This window comes from Xyrauchen texanus, chromosome 2 (assembly GCF_025860055.1).
Source record: "Xyrauchen texanus isolate HMW12.3.18 chromosome 2, RBS_HiC_50CHRs, whole genome shotgun sequence".
NCBI lineage: Eukaryota > Metazoa > Chordata > Actinopteri > Cypriniformes > Catostomidae > Xyrauchen > Xyrauchen texanus.
The window spans coordinates 3,644,875-3,671,353 of NC_068277.1; the positions used below are offsets into that span (position 1 = coordinate 3,644,875).

The 26,479-nt window shown below is 41.7% G+C and overlaps 2 protein-coding genes across 2 annotated transcripts in view; both read right to left on the bottom strand.

Annotated features, from left to right (window-relative positions):
• Nucleotides 1-26,474, bottom strand: LOC127619190 (uncharacterized). The gene is made up of 8 exons (XM_052091995.1): nucleotides 26,348-26,474; nucleotides 24,721-25,000; nucleotides 24,285-24,421; nucleotides 18,071-18,350; nucleotides 10,634-10,773; nucleotides 5,143-5,225; nucleotides 4,447-4,543; nucleotides 1-56 (listed from the first exon to the last, which is right to left on the bottom strand). Exons 1-8 carry the CDS (start codon nucleotides 26,472-26,474, stop codon nucleotides 1-3), a joined length of 1,200 nt encoding a protein of 399 aa, XP_051947955.1.
• Nucleotides 1-26,479, bottom strand: part of LOC127617712 (histone H2B-like) — a 198,383-nt gene that overhangs the window by 114,120 nt on the left and 57,784 nt on the right. The gene's annotated exons all lie outside the window — the stretch shown is intronic.

Consider the following 26,479-nt stretch of genomic DNA (forward strand, 5'->3'; position numbering starts at 1 on the left):
CTAGGTGTGATAGGCCAAAGCCATGGTGTCAATAACCCAGTTGGATAGGTAAGTCCCTAGGGAAGCACAATCTGATTATCAGGTTCCTTAGAGGCACCGACAAACCTCTGTTTGGAGACAGCATTCCCTTTCTGCTGTCCACCAAAGCAGACAAAGAGCTGCTCAGAAGATCTAAACCTCTTCGTGCTGTCCACATAGGTACACAAAGCATGCACTGGACACAGCAACGAAAAGACTGGGTCTGCCGCCTCCTGGGGAAGCGCTTGTAAGTTCCCTACCTGCTCCCTGAAGGGGGTCGTAGGAACCTGGGCCACGTAGTCCGGTCGTGGTCTTAGGACGACATGGGTGTCTACCGGACCGAACTCTTCAAGGAGAGGGCTTTGAGCTCAACTGATTCTAGCAGCTCAAAGAGGGGTCTCTGAAGGCCTGAAAGGACCATGGAGAGATCCCATGAGGGGAACAGGCATGGCCTGGGAGGGTTCAGCTTCCGGGCACCTCTGATCACCTGTGATTTTATCAATTCAGTTTGATTTCGATATGACTGAAATCAACACACATTCACAACATATTTCAGTTTTTGAAATCATACTTAACCCTCCAATTGCATTCGGGTCCTTTAACGTATATTGTCATGTTTAAATAGCACATGGTTTTTAGCACAGGAACCAAACTTTGTGACTTTGTAAAGACTATCAAAACACATAACACACACACACACACACATGCACATTAGTAAGTGATACACATTTGGGATTCATGAGGGAGAATAAATGCGAGAATTTTAATTTTGGAGCATTTTCGTGAATAAATGCTCAGTTAACAGATGCGTTTTCAGTCTGGGAGGCATATTAGCTAAACGCTGTCTCACCTTGTTTGAAACTTTGTAATTTCTAACTGACTTGATCCTAATGATATGAGAGGTCTGTTAGGTTCATATTCAACAAGTTTCTACAATGTATTTAGATCATTGGTCACTAAGTGATTTATAAAATAGTAAAATACTTTAAAATCAACACTGACAGAAAGCCGGTGTAAAGACATGAGGACTACAAACTGAATACCACATTACTGTCAAATGTGTTTACAAAAAAAATTATAATCTTGGCATTAAAATGTCAATTTATTGATTTTATCTATTGATAAATGTAATTTATCAAGAAGAAAAGAGCAGTGTTCTTCCACATGCTCCATAAAATGACATATAAAATAACATTTTGATATTCAATATATTTCATAAATATAAATAATAAAAATATTTTTTAATAATTGCCATTTTAAATATTGATTATATATATAATTTAATGTTTTTAAAATACCCCATGCGGTCTATGATTACATTAATTTATACTAAAATATAAAAGGTATTAAAAACGACTCGTATACAGTTTAGGAATATCTTTCAATGTCATTATATTTTAATTGTATTTCTTTTTCTTAAAATACAGGGAATTTTTTTTCCAATAAACACTGCAAAACCACCCATTGATTATTTAAACATTCACAAAAGAAGAGTAACATGTAAAACTTTGTGATGCAAGATCTCGATTTTTATTTCTGCGTAAAGGTGAAAGTGGTCCACTGCAATCAGTGAAACCTAAAGTCTCTGTCAGATAACAAAGTTAAAATAAGTAACAGATATTTCATTATTAAAATGATACATTACATGTGTTATTAATATAGCAACTAGAAGCTAGAACATCACTGCAAGTTGCAAAGCAAAATGCTATATATTTGAATCGAAGTTTTCCTTAAATTTGAAACAATGTAACATTGTTTTGTAGAGGTTGTACAGACAATTTGTTTTATTCATTTAAAGTATCTGGCAGTGTTCTTAGTCCTTACCTAACTGTTATGATCAGAAGAGTTGGTCTCACTTAATATCACATTTGGAAATAATAATATATATAATGTACTTAATAAATGGATCAAGTGACCATCTCAAATAAAACTACACTGTGCAGTAAAACTCTTTTTGAACAAAATGAAACCACATTACAATTAAATCACATTCAGATGTGCATTCTTCCTAACAACAACCATTCACTGTGTTAAAAACATTGTAGAATGTGTTTAGATTGCATGTTCGTATAAAATGTTTTTGTGACTGAAATGTGAAATGAAATAAATGTATGAAATACAATGAAATAAATATATACTCCATAAAATCATATTGTCAACAATTATCAATGAATGAAAATAATACAATTTTCAATAGTTTGAATTCTTAATATTAGCTGGGATACTGATTAACTGACAAAGTATTAGTTTAAATAAATTGTGTTCAATTTAAAATGACATATGTAGGACAAGATAATGGCTATGACAGCAAGAGGAACAATGACAGAAATCAATTAGCAATTACATTTTCCTGAAAGACTTGTATCAAATGCTTTTGACACAACTTTTTTGACCTGTAAACAAACAAAAAATATATATAAAAGATTCAGAAAATAATTATACCCTTGTGTGTACCCTTTGTAAAAATAAGTTCCATATCTGTCACTCACTCGACGTTCTGTCGATGAGTTGATACTAGGGGTCACCCTTGGGAGCCCAGACATCTCTGATCTTTGAGAAAAGGCCAATGAGAATTGGCGTGTGGGATTTGCATGTCACTCCCCCGGATATACGGGTATAAAAGGAGTGATACTTGCAAACACACTCAGATTTCTTCTTCGGAGACAAGCGGACGTATTCACAGAGCTGAATTCCTCCTGCTGTGCCATTCATCTCTCTCTCTGAAAGGCTGTTGAATCTACGGCGCATTACAGAGGTTCTCCCCCTCACACACAATGGTTGTGCTGAGTAAACACCCTTGGGCGCTTCGACAGCTGAGCAGAGCTTCTTTTATATATAGAAGCGAGTTCCACAATGTGACCGCTGGCTCGTCTCTGAGCGAGTTCCCGGTCATGTTCGCAGCTCATGAAGTGGATGAGCTTTCGATTACAGCATCGGAGAGTGGGTTGATTCAGTCTGTCGCCATGCACAGCTGACGGCCATGCTTGCCCGGGTGGCTGCGAGCGGCCCTATGATTTGTCCGAGCAGCGCTTACGGCCGCACCCTGCCCCCGTACCTTTCTCCCCGGAAGTGCATGTTGAGCACACCAAACAGAGGATGCCATACCGTGCCCAGCATATGCCGCCCCCTGCTGGCCTGCAAGCACTCTCTACCAGGGGCGTAGCGGCTTCTTGGGCATTGTCCAACAGCACATCTCTAGCAGACATCTGTAGAGCTGCGGGCTGGTCAACACCTAAAACATTTATGAGGTTCTATAACCTCAGGGTTGAGCCAGTATCGTCCTGAGTGTTATCAAGTGACACAAACAGGTAAGTTCGGGTCAGCTGGCCAGGTGTGCTGCTTGCGCATAGCGCCTTTCCCCTCCCTTGAGGTGAAGAAGTGCTCTCTTTTCCCAGCTGCATTCACAAAAAAGTATGAACCCTGAACGTTCTTCCTCCTTAGCCCAGCGGCCAACGAGTCTTCGGAGAGGCTTGCCAACACCCCAGTACGTCCGTCACTTAGGCCCTCGTACTGAGGTAAGTGCTCCACATGTGCTGGTTGTCTCCTTAGGTAATCCTGTGTGATGTATATTCCGCAAAATAATTTCCTGCTGGTAAACCGCGTCTTCCTTGGGCAGAGGGCCCTCTGTCCTTGGTCACAGTGTTTGTAGTAACTCCTCCCTTCCTTGGGCAGCACCTACTCTGGTGCCGTTCCGTATGATGTGCTTACGCGCCGACCCGGTAAGTCTGTGTGTTTTATTCCAGTTAGAAGTCCCCCCTTCTGGGCCGGGTGTGGTCTCCGCGGTGTCCTCGTCTTTGGAGGGACACCCCCCCAACATGGACCTTATATGGCCCCCAGCTGAACAATTTGTTCCTTTTTTGGGGGGTATAATAGAGAGAAGGCTACGGCTGAGCCAGCCAGTCCTTACACTTCTGAGCAGTTAGCCGCTCCCCGAGGTGAGGGGACTGCTTCATGCCTGCCAGTGTGTCGGGGGTAGTTATGCTACGGCTTGCTGCGCTGGATACGAGGCACACAGGGTTCTGGCCATCTCGCACCGCAAGTCTGCGTAAACCGGTTCAGATCTTGTGGCACAACGTTGAGTGAGTGACAGATAGGGAACATTGCGGTTACTTATATAACCTCCATTCCCTGATGGAGGGAACAAGACGTTGTGTCCCTCTTGCCACAACACTGGACCAACTGCTGAAATGGCCGGGTCTTTGGCTCGGCTCCTCAGTGCGAAACCTGTGTGTTTGTTTGCAAGCGACACTCCTTTCATACACGTATGTCCGGCGAAATGGCATACAAATCCCACACGCCCACTGGCCTTTTCCCAATAATCAGAGATGTCTGGGCTCCCAAGGGTGACCCCTATTGTCAAGTCTTTGACACAACGTCTCGTTCCCTCCATCAAGGAACGGAGGTTACATCAGTAATTGTGACAATTACCTTCTGTCACATGCTGTTTTACTGTCCTCTTTTTTGGTGGTTGAGTCCAGCATAGTTTAACATCAGAGAGCCCTCGTAATGCCAGTGCAGACTGCAGCTAGACACGTGAAAGATTTCAACACACACAAGATCTATTAAACTGGTCAAAATATTGTATCATTGAATCTCATCAGCGTTACAAAAATGCTGTAAAGTAGTATTGGAAATTGGGCCTCAAAAGGAAAAATGGGTCCAACTGAAATGTATTAATGATTTTTAGATTGTAAGGTTATCTTTAAAGGTGCACTCTGTAATTTTTTTTAATTTATCATCTTGGACTTACACTGAGATCTAGCGGCTTGCATTTAAGTTTCAGATGCCATTGTAGAAATTCAATATTCACAGTCAGCCATGATTCATTTAATCCATTAGTGAAAGTGTCCAATAACAGGATGGTTACGGTGATTTAGCGAGTGGTCGTGTGATTCTAACGTGGCAGCCCCCATGTGCGGACCCTCTCCATGTAGAATAAAACAGCCTTTATAAGGTTACTGGTATGACTGGATTACATATCTTGTGATTGGTCATCATTTTATTCATATGTTTCAAAATTACTATTAATATATTTTGGAGTAAAACTTTTTAATCAGGATAAAAATATTAAGTGCACCTTTAAAGTCCGTCCATTTCTTTCATATTTTTCATTGTTTCTCTAACCTGCTTCAGAATTTGGTCACTCATTATTGCTGCATCTGCACTGGAGAGAAATTGCATATTTAGGAAAGTTTTTCTCCTGTATCCTGAAAAACACAAAATGGCAAACCAGTCAAGACTTCATACACTTGTAAATAGCATGAGTAATTTAAGCATAGAAAGACTGCAGGAAAAAGTTAAGGTTTAACGTCTAGGTTACGTTCCCTGATGGAGGGAACGAGACGTTGTGTCGGAGAAGCGACACTAGGGGTCTCTCTTGAGCAACTTATATACCTCTGATCCATTGAAAAAAGACAAATGAGAAGTTGGCAGTCAGTATTTGCATACCCTGCCCCCGGACGTAGGGGTATAAAGGCGAGGCAAATACTAGAGTTCATTCAGGATTTTTCTGAGGAGCCGGAAATGGTTCTGGCCACTACAGCGGTTCGGCTCAGCGACGTGGCTGGGAAGACACAACGTCTCGTTCCCTCCATCAGGGAACGGAGGTTACATCCGTAACCTAGACGTTCCCCGTCTGTCGCTCTCTCCACGTTGTGTCGGAGAAGCGACACTAGGGGTCCAATTTAAATCCGCCATGCGCTGAGCCGTGTACATGTTCTGCTTACACAGGAGCGGGCAGGTATTTGTTACGTGCCAAATGACCGGCTGTGTCAGACTGCACGTACCCTTCCCCAATGCCCCAAAAAAGTCATCAGAATCCTTCTGGTTACCCTAGGCAACCTGGGAACGGGCCAAGCCTGGCTGGGCCTCTTTTCTCTCTATGTTTCTTGCATAGAGCAAAAGACAGCCGGGGTCCTTACACGCACTGAGGGAAGGGGGTCTTACCCAATTTCCCATTCTTTCAGGGGGGAAAAGACCCTGCGGAGACCACCCCTGCCCAACTGGGGAGGTACGGTGGTGAATACATCACATGTGTTTTTAGGCGACACGTGGAAGTGGCGCAGTGGTAGATCCAGCCTCAGCGAGGGTGGAGTTGCTACACACAGCGACCGGGGGGCAGCCAAAACGTACCCAAGGAAAACGCGGGTCTGCTCGTAAGAAATTACACACAGGGGGAGTCTGCGTAGGAGTCCCTACTTTGTGGAGCACCTAATCCAGTACAGGGTAGATCTGAGTACCCGCAATGGATTGGGTCGGCAAGTTCCTCCTCCGAATGGCGAACCCATGAGGGCTAGGGAGGAATCGACCAGGGATTCGAGTTGAGTGAAGTCTCCTGGGAAAAAAGACGAACAGTTTTACCTCAAGCGAGGGAAAGGGCATATATGCAAGCGATTCACCCGGCCAGCCCATCAGCGTATTACCGAGTTCTACTGGCTCGGACCTGAGAAAACACAGGATGAAACTGACTCAACCCTGAGATTGTAATATCTCGCAAAGGTGTTGGGTGTCGCCCACCCCGCTGCTCTACAAATGTCTGCCAGGGATGTAACCTTGGCCAGTGCCCACGAGGACGCAACGCTCCTTGTCAAGTGAGCTCGGACCCGCAAGGGGGGAGGCACGGCCTGAGTGTGATAAGCCAATGAAATGGCATCTACAACCCAGTGAGAAAGCCTCTGTTTGGAGACAGCATTTCCTTTCTGCTGTCCCCCAAAGCATACAAAGAGCTGCTCAGAGCGTCTAAAGCTCTGTGTGCGGTCCAGGTAGGTATGCAAAGCACGTACCGGACACAGCAACGGAGGGGCTGGATCTGCCTCCTCCCGGGGCAGCGCTTGCAGGTTCACTACCTGGTCTCTGAAGGACGTGGTAGGAATATTGGGCACATAGCCTGGTCGCGGTCTTAGGATCACATGATTGTCTGCCGGACCGAACTCCAGGCAAGTGTCGCTAACAGAGAACGCTTGCAGGTCCCCGACACTCTTGATGGAGGCGAATGCGATCAGCAGGGCAGTCTTAAGAGAGAGGGCCCTTAGTCCAACTGATTCTAGCAGCTCGAAGGGAGGTCTCTGGAGGCCCGCGAGGACTACTGAGAGGTCCCGGGAGGGGAACAGGCTTGGCCGGGAGGGATTTAACCTCCGGACGCCTCTTAGGAAACTGATGATTAAGTCGTGCTTACCAAGGGACTTGCCGTCTACTGCGTTGTGGTGAGCCGCGATAGCAGCGACATACACCTTTAGGGTGGAAGGGGACAGCCTCCCCTCCAGCCTCTCTTGCAGGAATAAGAGCACCGACCTAACTGCGCACCTCTGTGGGTCTTCCACCCTGGAAGAACACCAATCTGTTAACAAGTGCCACTTGTGGGCGTAAAGCTGCCTGGTAGAAGGGGCTCTGGCTTGGTTGATCGTGTCTACGACGGTAGGTGGTAGACCAGCTAGATCTTCCACGTCCCGTCCAGGGACCAGACGTGGAGTTTCCAGAGGTCTGGATGCGGATGCCAGAGCGTGCCCTGCACCTGAGACAGAAGGGTGGAAGGGGACAGCCTCCACTCCAGCCTCTCTTGCAGGAATAAGAGCACCGACCTAACTGCACACCTCTGTGGGTCTTCCACCCTGGAAGAACACCAATCTGTTAACAAGTGCCACTTGTGGGCGTAAAGCTGCCTGGTAGAAGGGGCTCTGGCTTGGTTGATCGTGTCTACGATGGTAGGTGGTAGACCAGCTAGATCTTCCACGTCCCGTCCAGGGACCAGACGTGGAGTTTCCAGAGGTCTGGATGCGGATGCCTGAGCGTGCCCTGCACCTGAGACAGAAGGTCCTTCCTCGCCAGGGAGGTGCTGTCGTGAGGAGCACGAGGTCCGAGAACCAGGCCCGGAGCTAACGTCTTGGGCTCTGGGTCATCCATCTCAGGAGCGCCTGGGAGCCTTCCGGGTCCTCAAGGTGGTCCTTGAGACGGGGGGGCGTCTGCTTCCTGCAGAGTGCTCGACGCGTGGGCTGAGAGCTGGGCCCAGGTTGAGCAGCTTGTCGTTTCCTCGCAGGGGGACGCCCTCGGCGAGCAGACGGGGCAGGGCCCGAGGCGCCAGGTTTGCGGCGGGGCAGGATATGTGATATCGCCTCCGTCTGTTTCTTCAACTGCTGGGTGAAGTCCTCAATGGTGTCGCCAAAGAGACCGAACTTAGAGACTGGGGCTTCGCTTTCTCGACGTGTTGCTTTGTGATGTCGTGTGGTGAACGATGCCCTCCACAGCGACGTCAGCTCATCGTGCACTTCCGGGAAAAACGGGACAGGGGGATGTGAGCGGCGCCCGGACCCCAAGAACCAGTCATCGAACCGCGATGGCTGTGGGGAGGACGGGGGGTTCCAGTCCAAACTCACGCTGGCGGCGGCCCGGGACAGCATGTCCGACATCTGAGCGTCAGCCTCGGCTTGGGCGTGCTAGCCCGAAGGCAGCAGCCCAAGGGAGTCATCCGCATCAGACGCCGCGCTCTCCGATGCAGCGGCATGCTCATCCACTTCTAGCTCTAGAGGATAGGCAAGCTGGCTGTGAGGCGAGCTGCTGTTGCCTCCGAGCATGGACGGGAGTCAACGAGCGTGCCGGGGACGGGTGGTCCGAGGGGGGGTACCCAACAGAGCCGCGCCCGCTGCCATCCCCAAATCGCTTCCAGCATCACTCGCACCATCCTCAATCTCGTGGGAAGAAGGAGCAATGCGAGGGGTGGCTGGAGTGGCTTGCTTTTGGTTGAAAGCGAGCCGCGACCGCAACGTTGTCATGGTCATGTTCTCGCAGTGAGAACATGAACCATCCACAAACGCAGCCTCGGTGTGATCGCTGCCCAGACACACGAGACAACGCCTGTGGCCGACTGAAGCGGAGAGCACTCTACCGCATCCAGGAACTACACGGGCGGAAAGGCATCTTTAAAAAGACGTGTCCTGAAAAGGACGTTCAACACCACTGTGTATTTTGCTCTTTTAGAGAAAATCACTCTTTTAGAGAAAATCACTCTTTTAATAACTTGTTTGAGTTTTATACTGCGCTGTCGAAGCATCCAGGGGCAATATGCACTTCTGTACAAGGAGAAGAATCGTTGTAATGCGCCCTCAATCCAACAGCATGCAGTAGCGTCAGAGGAATACAGGAACGGGTGTGTTTTCACACGAACAGCATGCACAACCATCAGCTCCGAAGAAAATTTCGGAATGAACTCGCCTTTATACCCCTATGTCCGGGGGCGGGGTATGCAAATACTGACTGGCAACTTCTCATTGGCCTTTTTTCAATGGATCAGAGGTATATTCAGTGCTCAAGAGAGACTCCTAGTGTCGCTTCTCCGACACAACGTGGAGAGAGCGACAGATGGGGAACTTGCTATTCACTGCTGGCAAATGCTGTAATTTCACCTTTATGGGAACAAAAAGCATTTGTTTATATATATATATATATATATATATATAGCTCTGGAAAAACAAAACTGCAAAATTATGTTTCTCTGGATTTACTATTTATAGATATGTGTTTATAGAATAAAACAAAAATGTTCATTTTACTCAAGGTACTGACAACCATTATACCAAATTCCATATAAAAATATTGTCATTTAGAGCATTTATTTGCAGAAACTGACAACTAGTCAAAATAACAAAAAAGATGGCGTGTTTTAAGACCTTGAATAATGCAAAGAAAAAATGTTTATATTCATTTTCAAACAACACAATACTAATGTTTTAACGTAGGAAGCATTCAGGAATCAATATTTGGTGGAATAACCCTGATTTTCAATCACAGCTTTCATGCATCTTTGCATGATCTCTAGCAGTCTTTCACATTGATGTTGAGTGACTTTATTAATTGCTGCCATACGTGTATAGATGCTGATTTAAGAAACATTTGGAGTGGTCTTTTAATTTTTTCCAGAACTGTATATATACACACAGAGGTGGGTTGTAATGTGCTACATTTAGTCCATTCAGTTTACTTGAGTAACTTTTTTGAAAAAATTATGATTATGTTGGGTACTTTTCTCTCTAACTCAAGTACATTTTTGATGATAAAAAAAAAATACTTTTACTTCATTACAATGGGTAGCGTTCCTTTCATTACATTACTGGTTTTATTTGAATAAGTGTTAATAAATACGTAATTTATTGAGATTTTTGAATGGGACTCTTACAAAAGCAGAACTTCACAGCTGCACACTGTCACTCGAGTCACGTTCAATACTACAGCAGTAAGCACACAAAACAAACATTTCTTCACTCTACACAATGCCTTCATTTTACACCAAGACAACATCGATTCCAAAACCAGGAATCGGAATCTCAGTTGATTCCCAAATTTCTGGAATCGAACAGCCCTATGCTTCATATGCTCCTCACAGCTGTTCTTCACTGCTACTTTTGCCACTGTTGTTTTCACCCTCCACCACTCCATCACCACAGTTTAGGTCTTCTGCTGCTTCAAAGGGTAAGCACCTCACCCCTTGACATCATTCCAGAAGGATCTGATTTTTCGAGCGAGAATCTGAGCTCTGATGACAACGTAAACGAGCTTACGACTGAAAATCAGATGTAAAATTGGCTAGTGCAACACCACAACAATAATAATAGCTGTCAGAAATTACCTGTTCCATAGACTTCTACTTCACACAGAGTGAGATAAGTCTGATGTCCAGGAATAAACACATTCACATAACGGCCCTCCATTCCACTACATGAGTAACTGGCAGAAGCACCTGCTGCAATACTAGGAATTACAGCACATCTAGAGAAAGAAAAACAGTATCATTGAAAAGAAATTGAATTAACAGTTCAAATTAATCAAACAATTTTTTTTTCTTTTTTTGAAAGCATAATTTTTTTATCTATTCATTTTTAAATATAATCACTCTCTGTGGCAGAAATTGGGGTAGGTAAGACAAGGTTAGATAAATTGTGTCGTATTTATAGTCGATTTATTATAGATTTTATCATTTCATTTTTATTAAGTTTGCAGTAGTAGGACAATTTCAGTATTTCCGAGTTGTGGCTAAAAAAATAAATAAAAAAATGCTAAGCACAAAAACAATTATCAAAAAAGTATTCATGCACTGTATTTCAGGTCTTATGATGCTTTTTGTGAGGAACAGATCTAAATGCAAGTCTTTATTGAATTATAACATCCCTATCCTGACCTGCATTCTTTAAACATGAAACATTTGCTTTTGCATTTCATGTGACCGATTGTGACATTCTAATGTTTGGATGACAAAAGCATCTATCGTTTGGCTTCGGAGGAATTTGAATGCAGCCGTTTAGTACCTTTCTGAAATTTTTTGGAATACATTATTGTGAATGTACTTTTCTTCACTTGTTATGTCTTTTTGGTATTGGTTAGGTTTAAGCACTCAAAATTATCTACGTATATTAGTAATGTAAAATGATAGTATATTATAGTAAATACAAGTATATAAATATAGCTGCGAGCAGCGATGGCGGGCCCAAGCCGGTGGCACCACCACCCCCGTGCCTTTAGGGTCGCTGTGCACGATGGGCAATAACGTAACCTCGCTTTGACCGTCGAGAAGACGTGTGCTGTAGAGCTCGCATCAGCGTGGGCTCTGCAAAAGTTTGCATGGAGGGCACATATCAACCACAAAGTATGTGTGAGCACCCTTCCGATACCTAAAATGAAAAATGAGACACCCTACGGTCTCATGGAGTTAATGGACACACGAAATAAGTACACAAGACTGAAAATTCATATGAAGTGTGCCATTTGAGACAGGGACAGTGCCTAGGACCGTGAACCACAATAGTCACATCTATGAGGTAATTCAAATGTAGAATAATTTTTGATGTCATAGGTCAATATCTTTTCCAGCACTTAAACGTGTTAATCCAGAAGGCCAGTATTTATCCGGAGGTGTCTGTTCAGGTTTATTAATGTAATTATAATTTACGCACTGCTGAAGTTTCATCGAGATCAGTTAATGTATGCAGAAGTTATAACACACTTCCTTGCTTTTATGCTGCCTTTATGTGCTTTTTGGAGCTTCAAAGTTCATTTGCAATGTGTTCCACATTCAAACCAAAATATCTGACTTTCTGTTGGTCTGTTTGTTCACTTGAGACATAAGAGGGTGATTTAAAAGCATTTTGAAAGTGACACACTCCCTTCTGCCAGTTGGTGGCGCTATAACTTTGACTCACAGTAGTCACATCCATGCGACCGCCTCTTCCGCAAACACACTGCTGAAGTTTCATCGAGATCAGTTAATGTATGCAGAAGTTATAACACACTTCCTTGCTTTTATGTTACTTTTGATGTGCTTTTTGAGCTTCAAAGTTAATTTGAAATGTGTTCCACATTCAAACCAAAATATCTGATTTTCTGTTGGTCTGTTTGTTCACTTGAGACATAAGAGGGTGATTTCAAAGCATTTTGAAAGTGACACACTTCCTTCTGCCAGTTGGTGGCGCTATAACTTTGACTCACAGTAGTCACATCCATGCGACCGGCCTCTTCCCGCAAACACACTGCTGAAGTTTCATCGAGATCAGTTAATGTATGCAGAAGTTATAACACACTCCCTTCTTTTATGTTACTTTTGATGTGCTTTTGGAGCTTCAAAGTTAATTTGAAATGTGTTCCACATTCAAACCAAAATATCTGACTTTCTGTTGGTCTGAGCTAATGACTGTAAATTAGAAATTTGTTCGGCCCGACGAGATCTAGAAGTGTTCCGAGTTTCATATTATTACATGCAAGCATGTTTGATATATGGACAAGTGTTTGAATCCCATTCCAGGTGTCGCTGTCGAGCCCCCTGCCACGCTCGGGTACCAGATTCAGCCCGGCCCTGATGGCCGCGGGTTCTGACCTGTGTGCAAAGTTTCAAGAGTTTTCGAGCATGTTAAGGGCCCCAAAAGTCCCAGAATTTAAAATCTAAACCCAACAGAGAACCCCCCATCCCCCTCCTCACACACACACACACAAAAAAAATTTGGCAGGCCCATTCTGTCTGTCAGACAGAGAGACACTGAGAGAAAAAACACAGAAAGGGAGGAGGAGGGGTCACTCAGAAAGAGAAAAATTTTAAGAAATCCACATTCAAACCACAATATCTGACTTTCTGTTGGTCGGAGCTAATGACTGTAAATTAGAAAGTTGTTCGGCTTGACGAGAACAATATACACGCCGAGTTTTGTAACTGTAGATAGAACTAACTAAGTTATAACACACTTTATGTGTCCATTTTTAGTCCTAAATCAATTTCCTCGCCACGGCCAAACCGTTCGAGATATCAAAAATCCGTCCGGAATGTAGCATCCTCAATGTCTTGACTTCATGCCGACCGAGTTTGGTGGCGATTGGATTCATTCTCTAGGAGGAAAATATATATTTCCAGAGCACGTGTTTCCAAACAACCCATAATAGACGACTTCCTGTTGGGCTGGCGTAAAACTTAGAGCACGAAAGTTGTTCGGCCCGACGAGATCTACAAGTGTACCGAGTTTCATATCATTACATGCAAGCATGTTTGATATACTGGACAAGTGTTCGAATCCCATTCCAGGGGCGCTGTCGAGCCCCCTGCCACGCTCGGGTACCATCTTCGACCCGGCCCTGATGGCCGCGGGTTCCGACCCGTGTGCAAAGTTTCAAGAGTTTTCGAGCACGTTAAGGGCCCCAAAACCTTGAAAAACAAAAATAAAAGCATTCTCATTCAACAGCCAAATCACCCCCTCCCCCAGACACAGAGAGACGTAGGGTCAGTGAGAGAGGCAGAGAAAATTCTCCAAAACATCCACATTCAAACCAAAATATCTGACTTTCTGTTGGTCTGAGCTAATGACTGTAAATTAGAAAGTTGTCCGGCTCGATGAGAACAATAAAAATCTTGAGTTTTGTGACTGTGGGTCAAAGTGTAAAGCAACCCCCCCACTTTTGTCAAAAGGTGGCGCTACTGAGCCCCTGCACCACGCCCGTTTCTGAAAATTTGCACATGTGTACTGGCTAATAAATGTGATGTGTCTGTCGAGTTTCATGCAATTTCAAGTATGCTAAGAGTATCAAAAGCATCAAAAAAGAATATTCAACTTTGAAGCGTTGCCGCGGCGACAGTATCGAAGATATCAATAATCCTTTCACATGTCTACATCTGCCGTGTGTTTACATTATACACCTAAAGTTTTAAGTAAATCGGGTAAAAATAAGTGGGTGATTTCAAAGCATTTTGAAAGTGACACACTTCCTTCTGCCAGTTGGTGGCGCTATAACTTTGACTGACAATACTCACATCCATGCGATCGGCTTCTTCCAGCGATCACGCTGCTGCGGTTTCATGGAGATCAATTAATGTATGCAGAAGTTATAACACACTTCCTGTTTCTCTTTTCGCGCCATCATTTCGTTTCCTCGCCACGGCCAAACCGTTCGAGATATCAAAAATCTGCCGGCAATTTTTCATGCTCAATGTCTTGATATCCTGCTGACCGAGTTTGGTGGCGATTGGTGGAATTCTCTGGGAGGAGTATTCCAAATTCCATTGCGTGCATTTTTCAAACGACCCTAAATAGACGGTTTCCTGTTGGCCTGGGGTAAAAAGTAAAAGTATGAAGGATATATGAAACGATGAGATCTATACGTGCATCGAGTTTCATATTATTACATGCAAGCGTGTTTGAGTTATAGACCAAGTTTTCGGACCCTGTTCCAGGGGGCGCTGTCGAGCCCCCCTGCCACGCCCGGGTACCAGCTTCAGCCCGGCCCTGACAGCCGTGGGTTCTGACCCGTGTGCAAAGTTTCAAGAGTTTTTGAGCACGTTAAGAGCCCCAAAAGTGCCCCAATAGTCGTAAAAAAAAAATAAAATAATAATAATAATAATCCTAACGAAAACAATAGGGTCCTACGCACTTTGTGCTTGGGCCCTAAATATAAAATATAGTACAAATCATGAGACTTCCCTGCAACAGCACAACTACAAATATTTTATTTAATTAGTTTGAGAGTTTAGAGAGAATAATTTCATCAGTTGCAATGCTTCATAGGAGTGGAAGGTCACTGCTTAGCTTTTTTTTCATGGTAACAGAGACTTCTTATATTGGTGGGTCTCTCTTCATAAACATCGGTAATGTAGTTCTCAACAAGGAATTTCACAATAAAAGATCATTTATTTATTTATATAAGGTTGAAATCACACTGACATTTGGCTTCTACAGAAGTTTATATCATTGTCTGACACAGTGTTTCCCAACCACTGTGTGCCGTGAAATATTATCAAATTCCAAAAAATAAATAAATGCATGAAAAAAATATATATATATATTTCAGGGATCCAAACTCCTCACCTTTTACAGATATTTGGCTTTTTGAAATCATTTTCGGTCACTTTTGTGATTAAGAGCAATGATTAATGAGCAGAAGTGAGTGATATTTATAAATGTAAAGGGTCATCACATGACTTGCGTCAGCACTGCAGAAAACATTGAAGTCTATGAAGTGAGTGATATTTATACCGGTAAATGGTCATCACATACTCGAGTCAGTGCTGCAGAATACATTGAAGTCTATGAAGTGAGTGATATTTATACCCGTAAAGGGTCATCAAATGACTCGCGTCAGCGCTGCAGAATACATTGAAGTCTAAGAAGTGAGTGATGTATATTGTTTATACACGTAAAGGGTCATCACATGACTCGCGTCAGCCCTGCATAATCCATTGAAGTCTATGAAGTGAGTGATATTTATACGAGTAAAGGGTCATCACATGACTTGGGTCAGCGCTGCAGAATACATTGAAGTCTATGAAGTGAGTGATGTTCATATGTGTAAAGGGTCATCACATGACTCATGGCAGTGCTGCAGAATACATTGAAGTCTATGAAGTGAGTGATGTTTATATGTGTAAAGGGTCATCACATGACTCGTGTCAGCACTGCAGAATACATTGAAGTCTATGAAGTGAGTGATGTTCATATGTGTAAAGGGTCATCACATGACTCGTGTCAGCTCTGCAGAATACATTGAAGTCTATGAAGTGAGTGATGTTCATATGTGTAAAGGGTCATCACATGACTCGCGTCAGCGCTGCACAATACATTGAAGTCTATGAAGTGAGTGATGTTCATATGTGTAAAGGGTCATCACATGACTCGTGTCAGCACTGCAGAATACATTGAAGTCTATGAAGTGAGTGATGTTCATATGTGTAAAGGGTCATCACATGACTCATGGCAGTGCTGCAGAATACATTGTAGTCTATGAAGTGAGTGATGTTTATACACGTAAAGGGTCATCACATGACTCGCGTCAGCACTGCAGAATACATTGAAGTCTATGAAGTGAGTGATGTTCATATGTGTAAAGGGTCATCACATGACTCATGTCAGTGCTGCAGAATACATTGAAGTCTATGAAGTGAGTGATGTTTATTTGTGTAAAGGGTCATCACATGACTCATGTCAGTGCTGCAGAATACATTGAAGTCTATGAAGTAAGTGATGTTTATTTGTGTAAAGGGTCATCACATGACTCATGTCAGTGCTGCAGAATACATTGAAGTCTATGAAGTGAGTGATATTTATACGCGTAAAGGGTCATCACATGACTCGCTTCAGTGCTGCAGAATACATTGAAGTCTATGAAGTGAGTGATATTTATATGCGTAAAGGGTCATCACATGACTCGCGTCAGTGCTGCAGAATACATTGAAGTCTATGAAGTGAGTGATATTTATACGAGTAAAGCGTCATCACATGACTCGCATCAGCGCTGCAGAATACATTGAAGTCTATGTAGTGAGTGATGTTCATATGTGTAAAGGGTCATCACATGACTCGTGTCAGTGCTGCAGAATACATTGAAGTCTAAGAAGTGATGTCACAAGTGTTTTTCAAACACACATTTCTGCTTCACCAATAATGTCTTTGAGAGTACTAAGCAACAAGAAATATTTAAAAATTGTCCAGAGTTGTTAAAATTAAATATTACCTTATCTTGTATGAATATCAGAAGCCCCAGTTATTGAACTCATTTAAATTCACCAAGAAAACACTTCGATCTAAACATAAATGAGTCCTTTTTATTACTTTTGGTAATCAAATCAACTGCAAGCTTTTTTCTCTCTTCCAAATACGTTTTCAATGTTTATTGTGCACACCTCCCGCTTTTTTAAGTGGTAAACTCAAAAAAATCGCCCTTCTGTGATGGTTTCTGCAACCAAATTAAAACTGCCATGAGAAGTCGTCTGTTTGAGGCAAAGATGCAAAATCTAATGACAGCTGCCTCAGCATCAGTCTCCCTTGATGCGTTTGATTATGCACAGGCGAGCACCCAGTTTAAGTCGATGCGGAAAAGGAGGAAGGTTTGAGTTGTCGATTGAGTTCTGTTCAGTTCATTTTTAAGTGTTTGTTCATATTTTAATCGTTTTTGTTTTTTGTAATGATGCGTTTTTCATATGTTGTGTTTTAATGGCCTCCGCTGTCACATCTGAATGAAAAAACATTAATCTTGTTTGTGTCTCTGTTGTTCAACTGTTCTCTTCATAAAAAAAATAAATGTATAATCTGTTATATGCTATTCCTGTAAGTTCATGATTAAAAATTTTAATGTGAATGAAAATAAAAGCAATTAATGTCTTATTATCATTATAATATGAAAATTAAAATGATGGTTAATAATAGATTATAACTGACTTTTTGCGACCCTAGCTATCAAACGATGAGAAAGTCTAATGCAAGCACTGTATGTGACTTGTTTTTTTTGCATAGCCGAATTTTAAACATTACAATTAAACACGCTACTAAGATGGACAGAAAACATGGACAAGTTCTAGAAAAGGAAAAATATTGACGATGGTTAGCCTATGTCGGATAGTAGTGTGCCGTAGAATTTTTTAATCGTAAAAAGTGTGCCGTGGCAGAATAAAGGTTGGGAAACACTGGTCTAACAAACCTGGAGACACGTTAATCATTAAAAATGCATTTCTGAATGGAGAAAATTTGTAAAATATTTACATTCAGAACCCGAATATTGCGCTCTATTGAGGTTTAATTGATTTAATGAATAACTGTATTACCTCGGATTGTTGTTGCCGTTGTTTTCTAGGGAGTTTCCAATGCGAATCTCTGCTCCATTGATTTGATCAGGACAGCAGTCTGCTCTGTTAGTAATGACCACTGTGCTAACTAAATAATTATCCAGAAGATCCAACCTCCACCATGGGCTAATATCATTTTCTGTCATGGAGCAGGATGTGGCTGAGCCCGGGGCCTTTCTTACACCATCTATGGCTTTTTCTGCTGGTCTGTGGTAATATAAGGATGACTGTGTAGCATGACCTCTTAAGGCCAAGTTCTCTGAAACACATTCAAGAAAAGTGATTCAGTCAGGATTTAAACAAACACATTTTAATACATGATAACATGCTACCTGCAACTTTTATATTCCGTGTCAGGTTAATATTTAATGTTATTCCTATATAAAAATATATATATATATATATATATATATATATATATAAATAAGATATAAGTTAAAATTAATAACTGAATATACCACAGTTAGTTCCGGTCCTCGAATCTAATTAGACAAAAGACGTTCCATAAGCACTGATGGTGTGACACCATCAGCACTCGGATGCTTCACTATGTGTTGTAGAGTCTGAAGGCGAATCATTAACTCATGGATTCGGAATACAAAGAACCCACTGTTAAAACTCCTCTAACCACTGGAATAGCTAGTCTGTGATCGTACAATGCGCTATTGACAAACCCCCTCACCCATGTGACACTCCAAAACCTCGTGCTGTACCATGTGAGAAAGACATGTGAAAAGTTGACAAAAAAGTTGTGTCTTTCATGTAAAACCCAGAAATGTTGATTTTTGTGTATGTCTGCTGTTAGATCAAACTAGTAAGACTGTTTAGTTGTGTAGTAAAACTCTGAGGATATATATATATATATATATATATATATGTATGTATACATATATAGATGTGTATATATATTAAGCTATATAGCTTAAGTGTACCAAATACACGTTTCTTGGTATCAAATTAAACCTTACGACTTGTCCTAGCTGAATATAAATATAAGGGAACATTAAATTGTATTCTGCTATGTTTTTACTGCCTTTTGAGTGAGTCAAAGCAATGTCCTGACCGAATCATAAATTATGCAAATGAGCCTTGACCGGACAAAGGGAGCAAACTCGCGCCCAAAACGGAGGGGTCTCATTGGGTCACTTCTCCCAAAGGAGGTGTGACCTCCCTACTTTAAAAGTCAGATCCAGCATTGACTCTCTCTCTTTTGCTGCCCCCACTTCCTCTCTTACACTTCTGCTGCTCTTCCCCTTGGACTCTCCCGGATCTCTTCAAGCTCTCTTACCCTCTTTTGCTGTCCCCACTTCCTCTCTTACACTTCTGCTGCTCTTCCCCTTGGACTCTCCCGGATCTCTTCAAGCTCTCTTACCCTCTTTTGCTGCCCCCACTTCCTCTCTTACACTTCTGCTGCTCTTCCTCTTCTCGACCTCTTCGGACTCTCTCTCTCTCCCCGGCTCCCTTCGCTCCCCCGGACTCTCCAACTCTTCAACTCTCTCTTCAAGTGAGCTTCAACTCCACGCTCTGGAAACACCAAACCGAAATCCTCCATCTCACGGACGCCCCGAGGACACGACATACACGCAGTCTTGCTCAGCTACACAAAGGTCCATTGTGCAAGTATTATTTCATGGAAATTCAAATGCGTTACAGTGTGTAATTTCCGTGCTGGCTCCAAAGGGTTAATTGTTGAAATAAGTTTGCCATACTTCTAATAATTCTTTATTTTCCCTTACTGTGTCTACTTTGTTTATTTTATGTTTATTCTATGTTAAATGTTTGTTTGTTAAGTGTAGTGATATATCCTAGTTCTTTGTATTAAACCCAATTATACGCGTGATTGTCTGTGTTTGTTGGTCATGAAACAAAACCTCTTTAATGTGCGATTTTAAGCTACGAGCTGATATTATCAAAGTAAGTTAACGTGCTTTTGATGAATAAGCTTATACTAAGAATAAACCTTCAAGAGAATTGATCAAGAGTATTTAGCAAAGCGGTTCGCTGGACGAACTGACTGATTGCGGTAGCCTACGGGTCAATTCCATTAAGGTGTTGTTAAAATTAATATAGCCTGTCTGCATATAATGTATATTCCTAATTAATTATAATTCGTTGTGTTTAATTATCTATATATATTTGAAGCAGACTCTTGAACTATATAAGCCCTTTTTGGGGTGTTTTGTATGTATTGTTATCTAGTTCAAACCGTATGATTAATCATTGATTACGATCATTAAAAATTAATTGTACATTCCCCAAACCTGACCTGATACCCTACAGTGTGTTAACACTGTGTTCATGCTGTTCTAAACTAAAGTGTATCTGTTAGGAGTTACTGGCTTTATTTTTGAAATTACATATGTTAGCCAGCAGGTGGTGGCAAAAGATCATTTTTGTGTGTAATATGAGCCAGTTGGCGACGTAAAGTGAGTCCGTTATATGAGTCATTGTTTACATAGAACAGTGCTCCGTGATCACTCGTATTTCTAATACATTACCAAAGCTAGGAAATAGCTTTAAATGGCTTTAAATGGACAACTTCAGGGTTAAAGCTCATGCTGAGTGACACAACAGACTGATTTATTACAGAACTCAAGTGCTAACCTATTATCGGAGTTTCCACATTGAATACATACTGTTTAAAATGGCGGAGGACATCGCTGTTTCTATAGTGAAGGACTCTTGCGCAACAGCTACTACAAAATCAAGAGGAATACCCCCGCTTGGACGTCTATTTTCCACTGAGAAAGCTGACAGCATCTCGTATTGGGTGTGGCAACAGGTGATTGCACATGCTCCATCTCTGTCTCTCACACACACAGACACATCCTGCCATCTATCCTTGTTTATCCAATAACTTGTTAGAAACAGCACAAGCCGTGATACTATTTCTGAAGTAAACATTTTGAATTACTAACGAAGGCTTGGAAGCATTGTTTGTTTTGAACAAGCAACGGCAGATTTGATTCGTTGCTTAAGAAAGTAGTTCCATGCACAAATGCGTTTTTTTTGACCATACTCTGTTTTTCCCAAAACATTTTTAATGTATTTGTTATTTGAACTGTTGTATATAAGCAATATCACACCCGTAATCGTGCTATATGGCCCTACATCAGCAGTGATGTAATTACCTACGGCACTCGGACTGCGGCCTCGTGCCTGCGGCCAAATCACAGCAGTGCTAATGTAGAGCCATATCGCACTGTTGCTTGTGTGATATTGCTTAAATATATAAATTATAAAGTAGAAAATAAGATTTAAGATTATGTGCTTTTATCAAAAGTCAACTACACATTTGTAATATAGAACTTGTTAATGCCTTAGTGAAGGTGGTCAGACAGAGGCGTTTCCAGCATTGTAGGACATCCGGGGCTTAGCCCAGACCATTTTATTTTCACACTAGCAACCACTTCCCTGTAGTCCAAAGCTGGTGAGAGGGTATTCTTTGAGTTTTGCTCTGGCTGGGCCTGTTTCTACAGTCCCTAAATTTTCCACTCTAGTACTATCCTCAACATCCTCTCTCCTCCCTGAATCATCTGTGATGCAAAAGAACAGATACAGCACATAACTTATTGCAAATCAGCTTCACACAACTAATTCATCAAGTGCTACATATGTCAAATTGTAGACCAATACCATTGAAGAAAATGTATTGGGAAGAGCAGATCAGTGGGATTGCCCTAATATCTATCATGATTCTTGAATTTTCATGTACATTAACATAAATTCATCACAAAAGAGTTATATTATAGTGAGTAAAGTGAAGTAAAAATTTTTTTTTAATATAAATCATTTACATTTTTTGACATAAATAGTCAAAATGATGTGTAAGATCCTAAGTTAAAGCAATACATGAATGACTTTAGTATAAGTTCATTGACACACCATGGCATCGAACTGTATATAATTCTCCATGTTCATCTGTCAAAATCCTTTCATTAGGATCATTGGGATAAACAATGTTTCACTTTTAACTTTCTCTAAAGTAAAGTGACTGATTAATTGTTACCAGTTTCCATGCCTTATTCTGGCACATCTTTGCTACCCTCAAAGTGTATATTTACTACAAACTAATATCACAAAACAAGTCACACATACATTTTATGCTAATGCTTATTGGTTATCCTTAGAGAAAACAACACCTGATAAACAAGAAAATTATGCAGGACTTGAACCGCGGTCTCCAGCATGAGAGGCGGGTGCACTAACCACGAGGCTAGAGGCTACTACATGTGATGTCAGTCGGTAGTTTCAACTTGAGGTTTAGCTTACTGTGGGTGAAAGCCTTTAAGGACAAAAACAAATGTGAATTCTTACCCACTGACTTCTTTCGGAAATTTTAGAAGCCTCATTTGCTTCATTTTTGCTGTCTTTCCTGCTAACTGCTGTTAACTCACCACTAAGTAACGTTAGTTGATGTCAACTGAAGGGTGAGGGTCGAAATCCCTTGTCTCTTCAGATATATCAATACATATATATATATCCTTTTATATCAATATCTATCTATATTCTGTTGCTTAACTTCTTTAATAAAATGATGAATTAACTATATGCATGATCACATAATCAATTTAATTTTTCTTATGCATAACTGAAATATACGCTGAATCATATGTGTGTTAAGAGTTAATTTTTTATTTCATGCACATTCCTTGAAGCCTCTCTCTCTGTTCTGCACGGAGGCTGACTTGAAGGTCGTCTTGGGAATAAGCTTGAGATGAGACACCAGGGGAATGTTAAACATATGTTCCAGATGTATTCTGTGGTTGATTTTTACCTGTCCATGACTAATTATATGATTTAAAATCCTATGTGATAGCACTTGAATAAGTAGAAGTGTAAATTTTCTCTTATTATTTCTTTCCTCTCCTTTGTCTGAGGGGTGAATATTTCTTATCTCACTGTTTTGGTTAAAATGACCTGATAAATGTGTGCTCTGGTTCCCTTAGTGCGCAGAGAAACACTGTCGTTCGTCAGTGTTTCGTGTGTGCGTATTGACCTTCTACCCAGGTTTTGAACCCAGGGAGACACAGCAGGCAGACTCGAAGACGCCCGAGACCATCTGCGAGGTCACTTCAGATGTAAATCTCGGGCCAGGACGACAATTGCGCTGATTAATGTTGATGTGCTATAGCTATCTATATGTTGTGACTTTATGCTCTGTTAGCCAATCAGGAGTGAAATAATAGAATGTACTCCTTGCAAATGGTATAATTGATGTAAAATTTTGTGTAAGGTATGAGTTAGCTTTTGATATCCTCGTGAGACTTTGCCGCTGGCTCTACCAATTTCACTGCATACTATTCTTCAGTAAATTTTGGATTCTTTGATTGAACTTCTTGACTCCTGGTTTTTCTTTCTCCTTATCTGATCCGGGTCATAACTGTTATACCCCTAACACAACGACTGTGCAAGCTACTCCCCTACCTGCTGCATATTCAACAGAGAGGAAGAAACGGAGTCGCCCATAGGCTACCGACAGCAAAGGAACTTATTCTATAGGCTAGATTATGCCTATGTCTATTTTTACAGGCTGTATGCAGTATGTGCAAAGCCAAAACACAATGAAATAAGGCAACTTATGATTTCGGGGGTTTACATAGGCTATTGTCTGGTTTCATATTTGTCAGTCAACTTTTCAAAATTAATTCGGGGCTACACTCAAAACATTCGGGGCTGAAGCCCCGGCAAAATCGGCTGCCGCCGCCTCTGTGGTCAGATATACTTTCATTAAAGCACAATATATGCTCTTTGGCGCCTTCTCAGATCATGCTGTTATTACAAAGATCATCAGGTTTTGTTAACGTTAGCTCCAGTGCATGTTGTTATTCAAGCATAAGGGACATGCCAAATACTTTTACAGTCTGTAAAAAGTATTCTGTAAGGGTGGCTGTGGCTCAGGTGGTAGAGCAGGTTGTACACTAATCGCAGGGTTGGTGGTTTGAATCCTGGCCCACACGACTCAACATGCCAAAGTGTCCTTGGGCAAGACACTGAGCCCCAAGTTGCTCCCAATGGCAGGCTAGTGCCTTGCATAACAGCTCTGCTGCCATTGGTGTGTGAGTGTGAAAGTGTGTGTGAATGGGTGATTGGGACACAGTGTAAAGCAATTAGGTAACCTCTAAGGTCAAAATAAAAAGACCCCAGACCTATGCTGCATTCATAGGTCTGGCTACATGAGACTAGAAATTACCTGATCCATAGACTTCTACCTCGCACAGTGTGAGATAAGACTGAAGTCCAGACATAAACACATTCACATAACGACCCTCCATTCCACATGAGAAACTAACAGAGGCACCTGCTTTAATAGTAGGAATTACAGCACATCTAGAGAAAGACAAACAGTATCATGTAAAAGACAATCAATTCACCAATTCAAATGAATCAATCAATCAATCAATAAATCTTGATAGAGCACAACATTGAGCAGTGCACAGAGATTACAAAAATAAATATATATATATATTTTGCAAAAGTATTTATCATTGTCTAGCAATCTTGGAGCCACATGTTTATATGTTATTATTATAAAACGAGTAGTTCTGGTCCAGGGTGCTGACTGGTCAATAGCTGTGCTTTATTTGTGCTCTATTGAGGTTTACTGATTTTATGAATAACTGTATTACCTGGGATTGTTGTTGCCGTTGTTCTCCAGGGAGTTTCCAATGCGAATCTCTGCTCCAATTATTTGTTCAGGACAGCAGTCTGCTCTGCTAGTGATGACCACTGTGCTAACATTATATTTACCCAAAAGATCCAACCTCCACCATGGGCTAATTCCATAATTTGCAATGGAGCAGAATGTGGCTTCACCTGGGGCATATCGTACAGTATCGATGGCTTTTTCTGCTGCCCAATGATAATATAGGGATGAATGTGTAGCCTGTCCTTTTAATGCTAAATTCTCTAAAACAAATTCAAGACAAGTGTTTAAGTCATGATTTATCCATATACACACAATGCCTGTATGTTTCAGTCTGAAGACCATTAAAATATTTCTAAAATATGTTACATAACATCTGTTAATCTTTACGTTTTGGGTCTAAGAGACAGGATTTACAGTGGAGTGCAAAATTCTGAGATTGAAAATCTCATGGATTTTAATACATTGATATATTTTTTTTTTCATTTAAACCTGGAAAAAACAGAATATTTAGGGTTTTGAAAAATCAGAGCAAATAACTTTTTTCAAATGGTTAATTATAAGGCCAGCTGGTTTGAAAATGCACTGGTTAAAACTGTAACCTTGGTTCCCTGAAAGGAGGGAATGAGATGCTGCGTCAGTTCCTAAAACTATGGGTAGCTCCACCCAGGAGTGATGATCTCTGAAGCCCTTTATGCCAGATAAATTGTGTAGAATTTATATTAGATTTATTATAGATTTTATCATTACTTTTTTATTAAGTTTGCTGTGGTGCAGTATATCCAAGTTGAGGCTCTAAAAACATTTGGGATGAGGGAGGAGAACCAAAATTCCCATGAGTGGTTTTGAAGACAACAATGACACTAGCCACTGGGTAGTGAGACATTGCTTATGAACACATTCACATACAGTATGAAGAAATATGCATCCACACTGCAGTGGGGGGAAAAAATAGAAAAATGCCACTAACCCAGTTAGGGCAAAGGTGACAGGGAAGCTCAGCCTGCAGCCAGACAAATGTCCTGCAAGGATAAACCATTGGCCTAAGCCTAGAAGGGAGCCATTATTCTGGTAGAATGGGCCTTTACCCCTATGGGAGCGGAGTAGCACCAACAATGCTGTGACAAAAGTCTTTTCTTGGAGACAGCCAAACCTTTTGAACAGCCTCCAAAGCAAACAAAGAGCTGCTCTGTCAGCCTGAACTGACTTATATGATCAGATAAGCCTACTCCCTAAACAGGGAACACGTAAAAACATTAATTAGAATGGCTAAGTAAATAACAAGACAGAAGCGGGACAAGAGTTTCTCAGCAGTCTCGCTCCTCACAAGAACTTACTGACCTTTTGCTATTTGCCCACAGAGAAATAACCCAAAGGTGACAAAGTGTGTCATGGTGGGATTGACATACACTTTTAATGTGGATGGACTGAACCCAGCATATGGTCTTGTCAGCGAGAACTCGCTAAAGTCGCTTGTTAAGGGGGCCCTGGCCTGAAGTATGGTGTCGAGCACCAGCTATGATAACCCTATTGTGCCAGATGAGCCCAGTTTAGGGGTCAGATATGAATTCTCCACAGTTCCAACTCGGGATGATAGATGGTGCCTTGACTTGTGAGAGCAGATCCCTCCACAATGGAATTTCCCATGTGAGCATCCAACAGCTGTTTCATCTCTGGGAACCAATTGTTGTTTTGCAGCACAACCAGCAACACAGTTTCCTTGCCTTTCCAAATCATGGACG

Coding starts and splice junctions, on each gene's coding strand:
- LOC127619190 (XM_052091995.1), bottom strand. CDS start 26,474: ATGATTTGGAAAGGCAAGGAAACTGTGTTGCTGGTTGTGCTGCAAAAC. Junction 24,422..24,720: donor AACGGCAACAACAATCCCAG/GTAATACAGTTA, acceptor GTCTTTCTCTAG/ATGTGCTGTAATTCCTACTA. Junction 4,544..5,142: donor GTGACCAAATTCTGAAGCAG/GTTAGAGAAACA, acceptor TCACGTGTCTAG/CTGCAGTCTGCACTGGCATT.